General features: G+C 37.2%; 1 protein-coding gene across 1 annotated transcript in view; it reads right to left on the bottom strand.

Annotated features, from left to right (window-relative positions):
- Positions 1-1,644: 1,644 nt before the first annotated feature.
- Positions 1,645-14,109, bottom strand: part of LOC126248720 (uncharacterized protein KIAA2013 homolog) — a 210,011-nt gene continuing 197,546 nt past the window's right edge. Inside the window, exons 11-12 of the mRNA XM_049950026.1 lie at positions 4,201-4,325; positions 1,645-4,059 (exon numbers count right to left, since the gene is read on the bottom strand). Of these exons, the coding sequence (XP_049805983.1) occupies positions 3,848-4,059; positions 4,201-4,325 (337 nt within the window). The 3' untranslated portion in view covers positions 1,645-3,847. The remainder of the gene's footprint in view (positions 4,060-4,200; positions 4,326-14,109) is intronic.

Raw genomic sequence — 14,109 nt, 5'->3', positions numbered from 1 at the left:
TGAGAATAAGAGTAATTTACAACATAATTTACATTCAATTTCAAATCTTTGTTAAACTGTATCTCACAGACACAACCCACAAAGTTATGAAACATTGCTTACTACATTTTCGCTGTTCATGCAGTCAAACTTCAAAATCAGGCATGGCATTTTAATTTATTTCTAATTAACTACTGACTCTATTCACAACACAGTTTGCAGACCGTATCTATATACATCACTGAATGTACTTGCAAAATGAACATTGAATATTGAGATGGAAGAAAAACTAGCTTCTGCTTGAAATGGAATGCAAATTAGCCAGACTATATCCATCCACCATTTCATAATAAAAGCATTTAGTAACTTCTGACAAACTTTAAGTATAATTACAAACCTTTTGTAAATTTTTTCTTACTTGCATGCTCAAAGTCAAATACTTAACACTCCTTTTTTAAAGTAATCTGACATCTAGAGCTGTTTTATACATGGGTGTTTGATTCTTTAAAGAAATGGGGGTTCACTTGTTAAGTAATATTCAAATTTTATGGTGAAGGAAATGAGTATGTAACCAAATATTCTGCCAGGATTTATTACACCACTAGACGTGGCTATCTGGCATCTTTGCTCTTACTGACTGCTTAGTGCAGAAAGAGTATCAATCAGTCTAGTACTGGCATATTAATAGTGACACAAACTGGTGATTTTCGTCAGTAACAGAAACCAAACTCTACTACATGAATGAACCTCGTGCTAAGTAACTGACACCTAAACATAAAATACAGCAATAATGCCACTTACCTTGGAAGGCATCATAAATTAAGAACCGTTATCAGGGAAAGTATATTTACATGCTCAAATTTGTTGCCAGTGGTGAAAATGTTTCAGAATGCTTTTGAAGGTACTCCTTTTCAAACTTTTGAGGACGTGTGTGTAACTTCAAAACACTGAATCACCTTGAATACCAAAGTGAAGAAATTCCCCCACAATGATAGACAGTACAAGAGAATATGTTACTGGAGCATTTCTGTTTGCTGTACATGTCAAGTGAATATAAAATATATGCCTTTATGTTGAGGAAACAAGTAAAAAGTTATTACTCATCCCACCACAGAGCAATTGTAGCCTTCTGCGTAGTTTCCTGGAAGTAAAGTCTAATTCAATCTGTGGTTCAGAGTTGATCTGTAATTTCGAATAAATACAAGAAACATGTACAATTTTCTCCAAACATGTAAACAATCCCATAAAATACTGGACTTCACAACAACAATGTAAGTATAATATGGGTATTGCAGTTATGCACTTTCCAACAAAAAGTTAAGCACTGCACAACAAAACATTTCTGGATGTTTAATTATACACATAGTAAGTACGAAGAGCCCTAGCTATCAATTGTCACATGGAGAGGAGGCTGCTGATGCAATATTTAACACATATTTTCTACAAACAGACTAAGTTTTAAAGAATGTATATTAAAAAAGTAGCAAGTCTGTAAGGCACCTGTTAGTTACATATGGTTTAAGTTCTTTCCGTTATTTTTTTTCCCCAATTCCTTTATACCTAAACAGATAAGGACAAATTTCCAAACTTGTGCTAAGTACAACCATAACCATACTTTGTGTCGTCAGTAATATAGTTTATTTACATCAATAACTGACTACCAGATATCTGTAAAGTGTTTATTAACATTATTGTTATAATTTCATCATTATTACTTCTGCTAGTTTATTCTTTGTACAAACCCCAAGTGGGCGCAGTCTTGAAATATTTGAAACATACATCTACATTTTGTCATCATATACAAAATTTTCCAAAAAAATAAGGCATCCAAACTTCATTTATTTACATATTTCTAACCTCCATATTAGCATTGCACTGCAAGATCTATATTTCAATACCTATCTTAGGATAAAGAAATACTGTACATTGATAAAATGTGTAACAAATAACAACAGAGAATAACTCTAATTTTGAAGTGCAGTATGCTTCTATAATTAAAAAGAAAGAAAGTAAAGAAGTTAACCTCTACAGGAATGCCCACTGGTGGCAAGAATCTTAAAACAAAAAAATCAGGAGCAAAAGGTTGATAATGAAGGCAATGAAGTACATGTGAGCTTCTTGTCTGTATGGTAAATAGCAATGGACTAGACTGGTGATACATATTTATAGGTTGCTACAAAGTGGGCAAAAGGTCATTCAATTAAAAATAAAAAGAAACCAAACAGAAGTAAGAATAATTAAACAAAAATAAAAGTAGTCGAAAAAATTAAAAGAGTAGAATTATGAAAGGAGAAAAGTGGGGAAGCTAGAACAGAACAAAATCGGGGCAACGAGGAGTAAATAAAAAAGGGAACAAACAAAAGCACAAAAGATAACAAAGAAGACAATGGAAAACTGATGTACAAGCAACATAAAAACAGAATCTACAACTTTACTTCATGACATGAAAATTTAAAAAGTGACAGACAAAACAGAAGTGAAACGAAAAGTGAGAATCTGGTAGATACAAAATTTCAAACAAAATAACTTAGTACTTAAATGCGCTTTGCATCCACCTAGTCAGTGGAGTTTACATTACATTGAAAATACTGCAGAAAAGCAATAAAACTGCAAACTGTAGATGACAAAACCATGGCAGTCTGTTTGTAAAGAGAACAGGTGTGAATAATACAGTACCACTTTCAAACACATACAGTCCGAAAATAGCACCTTGTCACTGTTATGTGTAAGCAAATGAAATTAAAAACAATACCAGATCACTAAGCTTCATGAATTACAAATACTTTATAATTAAAGAACCTTCACATAAAAGCAGCCTGGAAGTAAAACACGCATTAACTACATTTTGTTAACAGAAGTTGGGTGCTGAATGAAATAGTAGTTTTGGAGAGGACTAAAAAATAGCTAACAGTGCTGATATAATTAAGTACGCTACACGAAATAGTATGGGTGTATTTTCACCCCCTAAAATCTCTGTGGGGTGACTTTTCTCTAACAACATTATAATTTAGTGTACCCTTCTGTTGATGAGTTAGCCAAAATTATAAGATGTGTGTGTGTGTGTGTGTTATACAAATTTTGAAGTGTCTTTTACTGTTAATATTTCTTTCTTACTTTCCACTCCCAACTTTTTCCCTACAAAATTTGAGGATCACACATCATCTTGTACTGTTCTGAAACTACTTTTTGTTACATAACATTCGGTCACTCTTTCTATGGTTTAAATTATGATTTTGTTTGTTTGTTTGTTTGTTTTATAAATGTTTCTGTTCATTTACTATTCACACAAGTATTTTCACATTGCTTTTTACTTCATCTGACCGACCCTATATCTTCCTCTTCATCTCAAATATACTCAATTTTAAAATTCTTGCCACTGAGGAAACCAAACACATTCTCAGCTGAGAATGATTAACACAACAGCAACAGATTCTCATTCAAGCACAACACAGGAAATTACTCACCACCACCCACTCCAAAAGATAAAGCTACAATTTAAATACTATTTACAAGTAACTCATATTATCTGTTTCTTTTCTTCTATTTTTCCCTTTCAAGAGTTATTCTATATTTGATATTGTCTGTCTGCATCACATGACTTTTCATAACAGCCTATTTCACTAGATCACTGAAATTTGCTGAACTCTACTAAATGCACTTCTATACCAACATCTCAAAAGTTTGAAACAAAGTAAACCAAATTTAACCAAAAAATTCAGAGCACCATGCCAGTTCATGACATTCTTGATCAGATGAATGTCTTTTGCTTAAATACTAACGAAACAGCCACAATGCTATAAATGCAGGATGTTCAAATATTTGTTATCAGAATACAACTGTTCCACAAGTAGCTTAAACAAATACAATATTATAGCCGGTGCATATTGTTTAGATCTCCTGTATATCGAGTCCTTTGCGGTAATTTGTCATTTCGGTGGAAAAGTTCATTGTAAATTAATCTAAAAACAAAAATATGAAATGTTGTTATTCCTAATGCTATGAACACCCAAAACATTGTTGAGAATCCAAGATGATGTCCATGCTTATGCAGCGAAATTATATGGCTATGCAGTGGAGGAGCTGCAACAAAAAAGTAATATATATATATCTGAGAAATGTTAATTCAATTCAGTTCATATTATAAACCAACACAGCTCATTTTAAATTTGAAATCTTAGAAGCATTTCGACTACTGTTTCATACAGTATTAAAATATCTTACCTTCTTCTACGTTTTTCACGTGTATTGCATGCCTGAGATCTTCCATATGTTGCTTGTCATATGTAATATACAGTATTGCTGTTAATGGCTCAGTCAGCTTGACCTGGAACTTTGTCTTCTCTGATCTGTAAAAGTGAGTACTGTATTACATTGTAAGAAGTGGTGGTGGTGGTGGTGGTGGTGGTGGTTGTGGAGAATGATGCATACAACATAAGAGTTATTAAGTTGAATACTCAGATTGTTTGTTTTTTAATAATTATTTCTTAATCACTAAACATTTCCACACATGATATTCCAGTCTCTGTTCCATCCTCTTGTTCTATCACCTGACACTGGCCCATACATTAACCTCAGTAGTGTACTGCTAATACTTGGTCTTGGTGAAATTTGGAAGAAGCTTCCATGGAGCATTGTGTTAGCTACCGCTGGTCGGTATGCACAGTCCACACTGTGGCATGTAGGTTATAGCAACATGTGCACAAAAGGATTGTACGACGGGCTAGCTGTGCTCTGCGAAACCTGCACCGTGCAGCAGTAATAGATGGAGAGGGAAGGATTGTGTTACCACACCGTGGCTAGAATTATGTTATAAGTAACATGACAAGGAGCTGAGGCAATGCAACAAATCACCCCAGAGCAGTGAAAATAACTGTGAATTTTGAGACAGAGGCATTCAGAACCCAGCAGTACTATCACGCTGCCAGGGCTATGCTAGATGACGAAACAAATGGGCAATGCCAGCTGCAGTCACAGGTTCAAGACCAGGATGGGCCAGCAGCCTCATATGCACCCAAGAAGACTTAGTATCACAGCACAGAAGACCTGCCATCTACACCAGCCACCAGCAGATTCCTGTCAAGAGGCAGCGGGGCACACCCCATGCAAGGCAGTCATCCCTCGTCACTGTGGAAGATGCAAGCCACGCCTGGTCACATTGGGATGGGCATTCAACATCAGAGGGCCATGCAGCAAGAAGAAGGAGCGGGCTGCTGACAACATAGCCTTGGCCTACTGATGGGCCACTGGCTCACCTCCATGGTATTGACATCACCGCAGGATGCCAACGCAAGAACCATCCATCTGGGGTGTTAACCGTCACTGGCATGCTACAATGGATTAGACCATGTCCACCTCTCTGCGATGACAGAGGAATGTTGTGATTACAAGCAATAAAGTGTCTTTTCAACCACCAGTCTGTCACTGTGCCTCACTGGCCCACCACTCAGTCTTACCCCTGGACAGTTGGACCCGTGTGTGCGTGTGTGTGTGTGTGTGTGTGTGTGTGTGTGTGTGTGTGGTTTTTAAACTCAAGGTCACTCAGTGCCAAGGTTATCATTGTCCTTATACATATTACAAGAATTGAATGTGTATAAAATGACTGAAATTCTTGTCACACAATGAGGAAGAATCATATAAAATGATACTCATTCACTTACTCCCACCTCACTCACATTGACCCACACAGTGACTTTATCTGAAAGGTCTTAATACAACGGAGAAGTGTGAAAGGTGCTACACACGGGATTAAAGCAGAAGTAAAGCCACAGAAGAACTAAAATAAAGCCAAAGGGAGATGTGACTGATTGACCACTTACAAAAAACATGGGTGAGCCAGTCACCCGAAAATTTGTGTAAACAAGTTTGAAACATCTAAAAACCTTAAAACTCTAATCACATTCATTTATTTGAGCACTGTTTCCCACCCAAACTAACCAAGCTCAGAGCAAAGTCTACAAAGAAGCCATGGATTACTCAAGGAATAGGGGCATCTAGTAAAACAAAAAGAAAACTGTATCTGTCAATCCGGAACAGTTCTGACGTTGATGCTACAGCACATTACAAGAAATGCTACAAGATATTAATGATTGTAATATGGACATTTGAGCAAATATATTACAAGGAAAAGATAGTTGTATCAGATAACAAAATAAAGACAATATGGGATATAGTGTAGGAGGAGACCAGTAGAACCAGACATGAAGAGGGACAAATAGCATTAAGAGTAAATGATACATTGGTGACAGATGTGTATAGTGTTGCAGAAATTATTAACAATATTTTATAACTGTCACTGAAAAGATGGGTTTGTCAGGTTCTGTAGATGCTGCTATGGAATACCTCAGACCAGACATTTCAAGTACCTTCCATAATATGAATTTGATCCTCATTACCCCAGCAGAAGTAATGTCCATCATAAAATCTTTAAAACCAAAAACATCTAGTGGGTATGATGAAATATCAAAAAAGTTAATTAAAGAATGTGATTCTGAGTTAAGTAACATATTAAGCTATCTGTGTAACCAGTCATTCAACAGTGGAATATTTCCTGAATGGTTTAAATACGCTGATGTTAAGCCACTGTTTAAGAAGGGAGATAAAGAAATAACATCTAATTTGCCTGCATTCTCAAAATTTTAGAAAAGGTAAGAAGAAATATTGAATTTAATTGATTAAAGGAGAAAATATAAAAACACAGTAAATGAAGCAGGCAAAAGGGAATATAAACGGCTGAAAAGTGAGATCGACAGGAAGTGCAAAATGGCTAAACAGGGATGGCTAGAGGACAAATGTAAGGATGTAGAGGCTTGTCTCACTAGGGGTAAGATAGATAGTGCCTACAGGAAAATTAAAGAGACCTTTGGAGAAAAGAGAGCCACTTGTATGAATATCAAGAGCTCAGATGGAAACCCAGTTCTAAGCAAAGAAGGGAAAGCAGAAAGGTGGAAGCAGTATATAGAGGGTCTATACAAGGGCGATGTACTTGAGGACAATATTATGGAAATGGAAGAGGATGTAGATGAAGATGAAATGGGAGATACGATACTGCGTGAAGAGTTTGGCAGAGCACTGAAGGACCTGAGTCGAAACAAGGCCCCGGGAGTAGACAACATTCCATTAGAACTACTGACGGCCTTGGGAGAGCCAGTCCTGACAAAACTCTATCATCTGGTGAGCAAGATGTATGAGACGGGCGAAATACCCTCAGACTTCAAGAAGAATATAATAATTCCAATCCCAAAGAAAGCAGGTCTTGACAGATGTGAAAATTACTGAACCAACAGTTTAATAAGTCACAGCTGCAAAATACTAACGCGAATTCTTTACAGACGAATGGAAAAACTGGTAGAAGCCGACCTCGGCGAAGATCAGTTTGGATTCCGCAGAAATGTTGGAACACGTGCGGCAATACTGACCCTACGACTTATCTTAGAAAATAGATTAAGGAAAGGCAAACCTACATTTCTAGCATTTGTAGACTTAGAGAAAGCTTTTGACAATGTTGATTGGAAAACTCTCTTTCAAATTCTAAAGGTGGCAGGGATAAAATACAGGGAGCGAAAGGATATTTACAATTTGTACAGAAACCAGATGGCAGTTATAAGAGTCGAGGGGCATGAAAGGGAAGCAGCGGTTGGGAAGGGAGTGAGACAGGGTTGTAGCCTGTCCCTGATGCTATTCAATCTGTATATTGAGCAAGCACTAAAGGAAACAAAAGAAAAATTCGGAGTAGGTATTAAAGTCCATGGAGAAGAAATAAAAACGTTGAGGTTCGCCGATGACATTGTAATTCTGTCAGAGACAGCAAAGGACTTGGAAGAGCAGTTGAACGGAATGGACAGTGTCTTGAATGGTGGATATAAGATGAACATCAGCAAAAGCAAAACGAGGATAATGGAATGTAGTCGAATTAAGTCGGGTGATGCTGAGGGAATTAGATTAGGAAATGAGACACTTAAAGTAGTAAAGGAGTTTTGCTATTTGGGGAGCAAAATAAGTGATGATGGTCGAAGTAGAGAGGATATAAAATGTAGACTGGCAATGGCAAGGAAATCGTTTCTGAAGAAGAGAAATTTGTTAACATTGAGTATAGATTGAAGTGTCAGGAAGTCGTTTCTGAAAGTATTTGTATGGAGTGTAGCCATGTATGGAAGTGAAACATGGACGATAAATAGTTTGGACAAGAAGAGAATAGAAGCTTTCGAAATGTGGTGCTACAGAAGAATGCTGAAGATTAGATGGGTAGATCACATAACTAATGAGGAGGTATTGAACAGAATTGGGGAGAAGAGGAGTTTGTGGCACAACTTGACAAGAAGAAGGGACTGGTTGGTAGGACATATTCTGAGGCATCAAGAGATCACAAATTTAGCATTGGAGGGCAGTGTGGAGGGTAAAAATCATAGAGGGAGACCAAGAGATGAATACACTAAGCAGATTCAGAAGGATGTAGGCTGCAGTAAGTACTGGGAGATGAAGAAGCTTGCACAGGATAGAGTAGCATGGAGTGCTGCATCAAACCAGTCTCAGGACTGAAGATGACAACAACAACAACAACAACAACAACAACAATTACAATGGGCTTTATGACCATCTTATCACAACTAACATACTGTCAAAGTTGCAGTTGGGATTTCTAAAGGGTTCTGATACTGAGAAGGCTACCTACACTTACAGTGAAAATGTACTTAAATCATTAGACAAAAAATTGCAGGCAACTGGTATATTTTGTGATCTGTCAAAGGCATATGACTCTGTAAATCACAATATCCTATTAAGTAAATTAGAATATTATGGTGCAACAGGAAATGTTGCAAAATGGTTAAAATCTTATATCTCTGGCAGGAAACAAAGTGTGTTACTAGGAAAGAGACATGTATTAAGCTATCAGGCATCATCCAACTGGGAACTAATTACATGTGGGGTCCCACAAGGTTCCATCTTAGGGCCCTTACTTTTTCTTGTGTATATCAATGACCTTTCATCAATAACATTACCAGATACTAAGTTTGTTTTGTTTTCCGATGATACAAACATTCAAACATTGCAATAAATAGCAAATCAAGTGTAGCCTTAGAAAGATTGGCTAATAAAATATCTGTGGATCATTCTACTTGGGACCTGTGGAAGGTACATTAGCTTATTTGTTTCAGTTGTAAATATTTGTCATGTATTATTGTTTTTTTTCTGACATGTTCTACATCCTGGAGGACCTCCTCACTACAGATCAATTGGAATGAAAGTAAATCTAATCTTTATTCCACACTGGGTCGGGTAGGAACATTTGTGGTACTTCTATACTTTCCTCTGTCTTTCCAGCATTCTTCTTCTGTAATTGTTTCGTTCCAATCCAGACTACTACTACTCAAATTCATCTGTACTGAGTCAGTCCATTTTTCTCTGTCTCCCTCTTGCCTCCACACTTGTCCTCCATCATTTGTTCTGGTATTCTTCTGTCTACCATTCTCTTTATATGTCCAAACCATTTTAACCTATTCTCCTCAATTCTCTCATTCAACTGTTCTACTCCAGTTTTGTTCCTGACATCTTAATTTCTCATGCCCTCTATCCCCATTTTCCCTAACACACTTCTTAGGAATTCATTTCACTGGTCTGGTTCCTACTCTCCTCTCTTCTTGTCACTGTGCAGGTCTCTGATGCGACAGTATGAGTGTTAAGTACATCTTGTACAGTATTTACTTACACTTCACTGGTGCCTCCTTTCCCCAGACTAAGCCACACACACGCGCGCGCACACACACACACACACACACACACACACACACACACACACACACACACACACTGGTAAAATGCAATGCTCTGTTGTACCCTTTTGCTAACTTCTGCCCCCATTCTTGCATTTTCCATTATTGCACTTCCTGGATATTTAAAGTAATCCACAATTTCAATATGCTGTCCTTTAATATTAATTTCCCCCTTGCCTTCTCTATCTCATCTCATTAGTACTGTAGTCTTATTTTTTTCCACACTGCATTTCATTCCATATATCTTGATTTTTTCATTTAAAATGTCTATTAGTTCTGGTACCTCCTTACTGTTAGTTCCCCATGCCACAATATCACCAGCAAACAACAGTAAGTCCTTCCTCTATGAGCTTCTTTTGTCTTTTTCACAAATTTGTCCATCATCATTATAAATAATAATGGTGACACCACACTTTCTTGTCTCAACCCCATAACATTTCTAATCCATTCAGTTCTTCCATCTTGAGTCTGGAAACAGCTGAAGCTTTTGTCACACATGGCTTGAATGATTTCAACTGTTTTTTTTTTTCCAACTCCCTTTTCCCCACAGTTTCCTATAGCTCTTGTACTATAGTAAGACTTCACTACGTCAAGAAATGCCATCACCAGATTTTTCCCCTACTCGCAATGCCTTTCCATCAACTCTCTCATACTAAAGATTGGGTTCACTGTAGATCTACCATGCCAAAAGCCATCCTGCTACTCTTCTAACTGACCTTTCACTTTTTCCCCAGTATTCTTTCCAGTATCCTCTACAGTATTTTTTCTACTTGTGATACAAGTGTGATCCCTCTGTAGTTATCATATATTTTTCCATATTTCTTCTTGAACTAAAGGTATCATTGTTAACAATACTAAAATTAAAATCACAGCCTACAAATACACATTGACCATTAAGAATAGAGATAGAGGCAACTCCTTTCTGTTCTTCAGGTACACATTTCTGACTCCATATACATGTTAGCAATCTATGCAACCACTGTAGCCTAGTAGATCCTGGAGCCAAACATTGTATTGCCATTGAACATTATCACACATGTGCAAGAATGATAGCATATTTATTTACTTTACTTACTGTAAATGGCCTGGGTTTATATCATTATTCCATTAGCTATTGTTATAATTTATTAGTTTAGCATGATAATAGTGATTAAGTTGAGTCAAATCAAGTCTGCAGAACACAAGAATGATGTACTTTTGATGGGGATGGCCTTCAGACAATGAAAATTTGTTAGTGGCAGAAAAACTACTAGAGTTAAGTGAAGACAGGCACTTTTTGAGCAGTGCACTCAAGGGAGTGATTCAGAACATCTTTATGTCAAGATCTGACTGAAGGCAGACATACCTGACGTAATGTGTGATATTAGGCAGTGTAAGTGATAGATTCTGGGCAGTGAATGGCCACTAAAATACTTTAACTTTCAAAGGGAATTACTTTTGTGAAGTCTGATTGTGCGCTAGTTCAGAACTTTAATTTTCTCTGCTTAGAATTAAAACTTGACAAAGCACGAGTTCATACTATTTATCTTTCAAGTGTTGATGTGTATATCATCAAGCTGGATGCTGAATTATTTTGGGGTGGTGAATATTTTGTTTATTGTGATCACAAAATGTACTTCTTTTCTCACATGTCTTGGATGACTATTTAGCTTGGGAATTCTGCTACCATTCTTGTAACACATTTATGCAATTTTATATTTCTGGTTGTTGTATAAATGGTAATTGTATGAGCACTTTCCATTTATTTGAGGTTACTCACTTGAATAAAAATGTTTCAGCCAAATTCTCTGGTGTTGTCTACATCAATTTCAGACATTAGAATAAAACCCTTCTATTAACTATTCATTCATCTTTGACTTAATATTTCTGATTATTTTATTAATTCACAATTCTAGCCAACGCATACACTATTTGACTGCAGGATCTCAGGTAGATGTTGTTATTTGCAGCAATTTTAGCTGCAGGATACAAAAGCAGATGTGTACGGCTAGATCCTATGACTTTATGAAGCTTTCCTTTTTAAACAGAGCCCTGCATAGTCCAATTACCTAGATATATATCAATACGGAGATATAGTTCCACCTTTCACCAGCTTTGTGTAAGTGCTTTCCTTTCTCATACTCCTTGTCATTCCATACAGCATCCTTTTACCTGCAATAACATCCTTTTCAAACTAATATGTACTTTTCCAACTAACGTGTGAATTCCTCCCAGCTTTTCCTCTTTTCTTCCACTACCACTTTCTTAAACCTCTTTTTACTTTCCTTGTATTCCCTTCTATTTTCTTCCTTTTTATCTCTGTTCCATTCATGCCATGTATCCTTCTTTTCACTTTCTTCACCTGCTCATTCCACCATGGTGTCTTCTTATCCTTTTCTCTTTCAAACATTTTGCCCCAGGTGTTCCCTGCAGAGTTTACAAATGCCTCTTTGACCTTACCCTATTCCTTTTCCACACTTCCACGTTCAGTGCCTGGGATTTCATGCTTACATAACTTCCTGAAATTTTCTTGTACCTTACTATCTTTTAGTTTCCACATTTTTATTTTCTTCTCTCTTTCTGTCTTTATTCTTACCATTTTAGCCATCCTCATCTTTGTCACTATTACTCAATGGTCTCCATCAAAAGCTTCTCCTGGGAATGCTGCTACATCCATCAAATCTCTATGATTTTGCTTCTCCACCAGAAAATAGTCAATGACTGTATTTGTCCTCCACTCTCCCACCCATATCTTATCTTCTGGCTATTTTTATTTCTGAACCATGTGTTCCCCACAATCAAATCATTTATTGCACAGAACTCGTTCAATTTCTCTCTTTCCTCATTTTTTCCCATATCTATACAGATCAATTCTCTCTTCCTTCCCTAGTCCTTCCTTTCCTACTTGTGCATTTAAGTCACCTATCACTATCACTTCCACATCTGTAATTTCATTCTTTAATTTCTTTATGAATACCTCTCCTCTTTATTTCCTGTCAGTGGTGTGTGTACTCCATTACTTGTCCTCAGACAAATCATAATCCTGTGACTTGTGTATTCTACTGTTTTCACATATTCTTCTAGGGTTGGTTTTATTATTACATCCACTGCATTTCTGTCCTCTTGTCTGCCACTCCAGTGAAGTGTGTATCCTCTTCTCATTTTCCTCCTTCCTCTTCCCTTTCACCTGACCTCACCAAGCCCTAACATTTCTACATTCTCCAACTCCATGAAGTCTATCAGCTCTTCTGCTGTCTAGTCTGGGTCATCATATTAAAGTGATTAGTTGCCCACTTCTCACAGTTCCTCCAGCACCCCACGATCTGTGGGGTATGCCGTGGCCTTTTCCAAGGCTGGTATTGAAGTACCATTCCACATACAGGCTATTATTATGTGCAGTTGCTGCTGCCAAAGGCATTTTGAGCTACTGCCAGCATAGGTTTAGGCTGCTCCTAACAGGGAGGACAGACACCTTTTGTAGCCACTACTGTGGAGAACACATGCCTTTTGTTGTCGCTCCTCTGCAGAACAGATTGCTGCAGTAATATGACAGTTCTTCCACTTTTTCCACCACTGAGACTTTTGCATTCTTTTCTGCTTTCAAAAATGTTGGCTGTCTTCACCTGCTACCCTGTCAATGGGGCCTTACAAGGTTCTACCATTTGGAGACAGATGGACCCCCTGCTCCTTCCTCACCATTTGCTACGTGAGGCACTGACAGAGTCACCCATCTGATATAAATGTTAGGTTTTACACTTTGTGAAGTAACACCTGTGACTTGTTGTACATAGTAAACTCCGTGCTTGTTACATTGTTTTGCAGACATTGTTGGTAAGAATTCTGTAATGTTTCCATTTTTTAGTGTACATGTGGCAAAAGGAAGTTGTTGCGCCAACATTGATAGTGGCAAAAGTTTGGTGCACACAACATAAAAGTAAGGAAACAATGGAGGAAACATAAACCTTTAATTAAGGAAATTTAAGAGATGTGGACTATTTATTGCATACAATATTCATGTGCTTGTGTGTGAAAGCTTCAGGGAAGCTCAGTGTCATTTTTTGAGACTAGCACCAAAGCAACAAATGGACAATGCTCTGATCAGAGTATACAGAATTGCAGCCCTACGTAATTTGACAGCACTCAGCGTGAAATATAAAAAAGAACAACAAAAGATTCTGAATTGGAAAAGGAATAACTTACAGTGGGCTGTGAAATAAGGACTAAGGTAAAACAATAAAAACTTTTTCTCTACCTTCAGACCTATTTCTGTTGCATGTGAATGATGGGGCCTGCGGAGTTAAGAAGTGAAAATGTTTGCAAACTTTGATTGTTTTATTGGCAGGACACTTAGAAAATGTAACAGATCTACTACGGAGACTGCCTA

Source organism: Schistocerca nitens, chromosome 3, assembly GCF_023898315.1.
Source record: "Schistocerca nitens isolate TAMUIC-IGC-003100 chromosome 3, iqSchNite1.1, whole genome shotgun sequence".
Classification (NCBI taxonomy): Eukaryota; Metazoa; Arthropoda; class Insecta; order Orthoptera; family Acrididae; genus Schistocerca; species Schistocerca nitens.
Note: the sequence above shows the minus strand (reverse complement) of the source record. Positions and strands in the feature narration are given on the sequence as shown.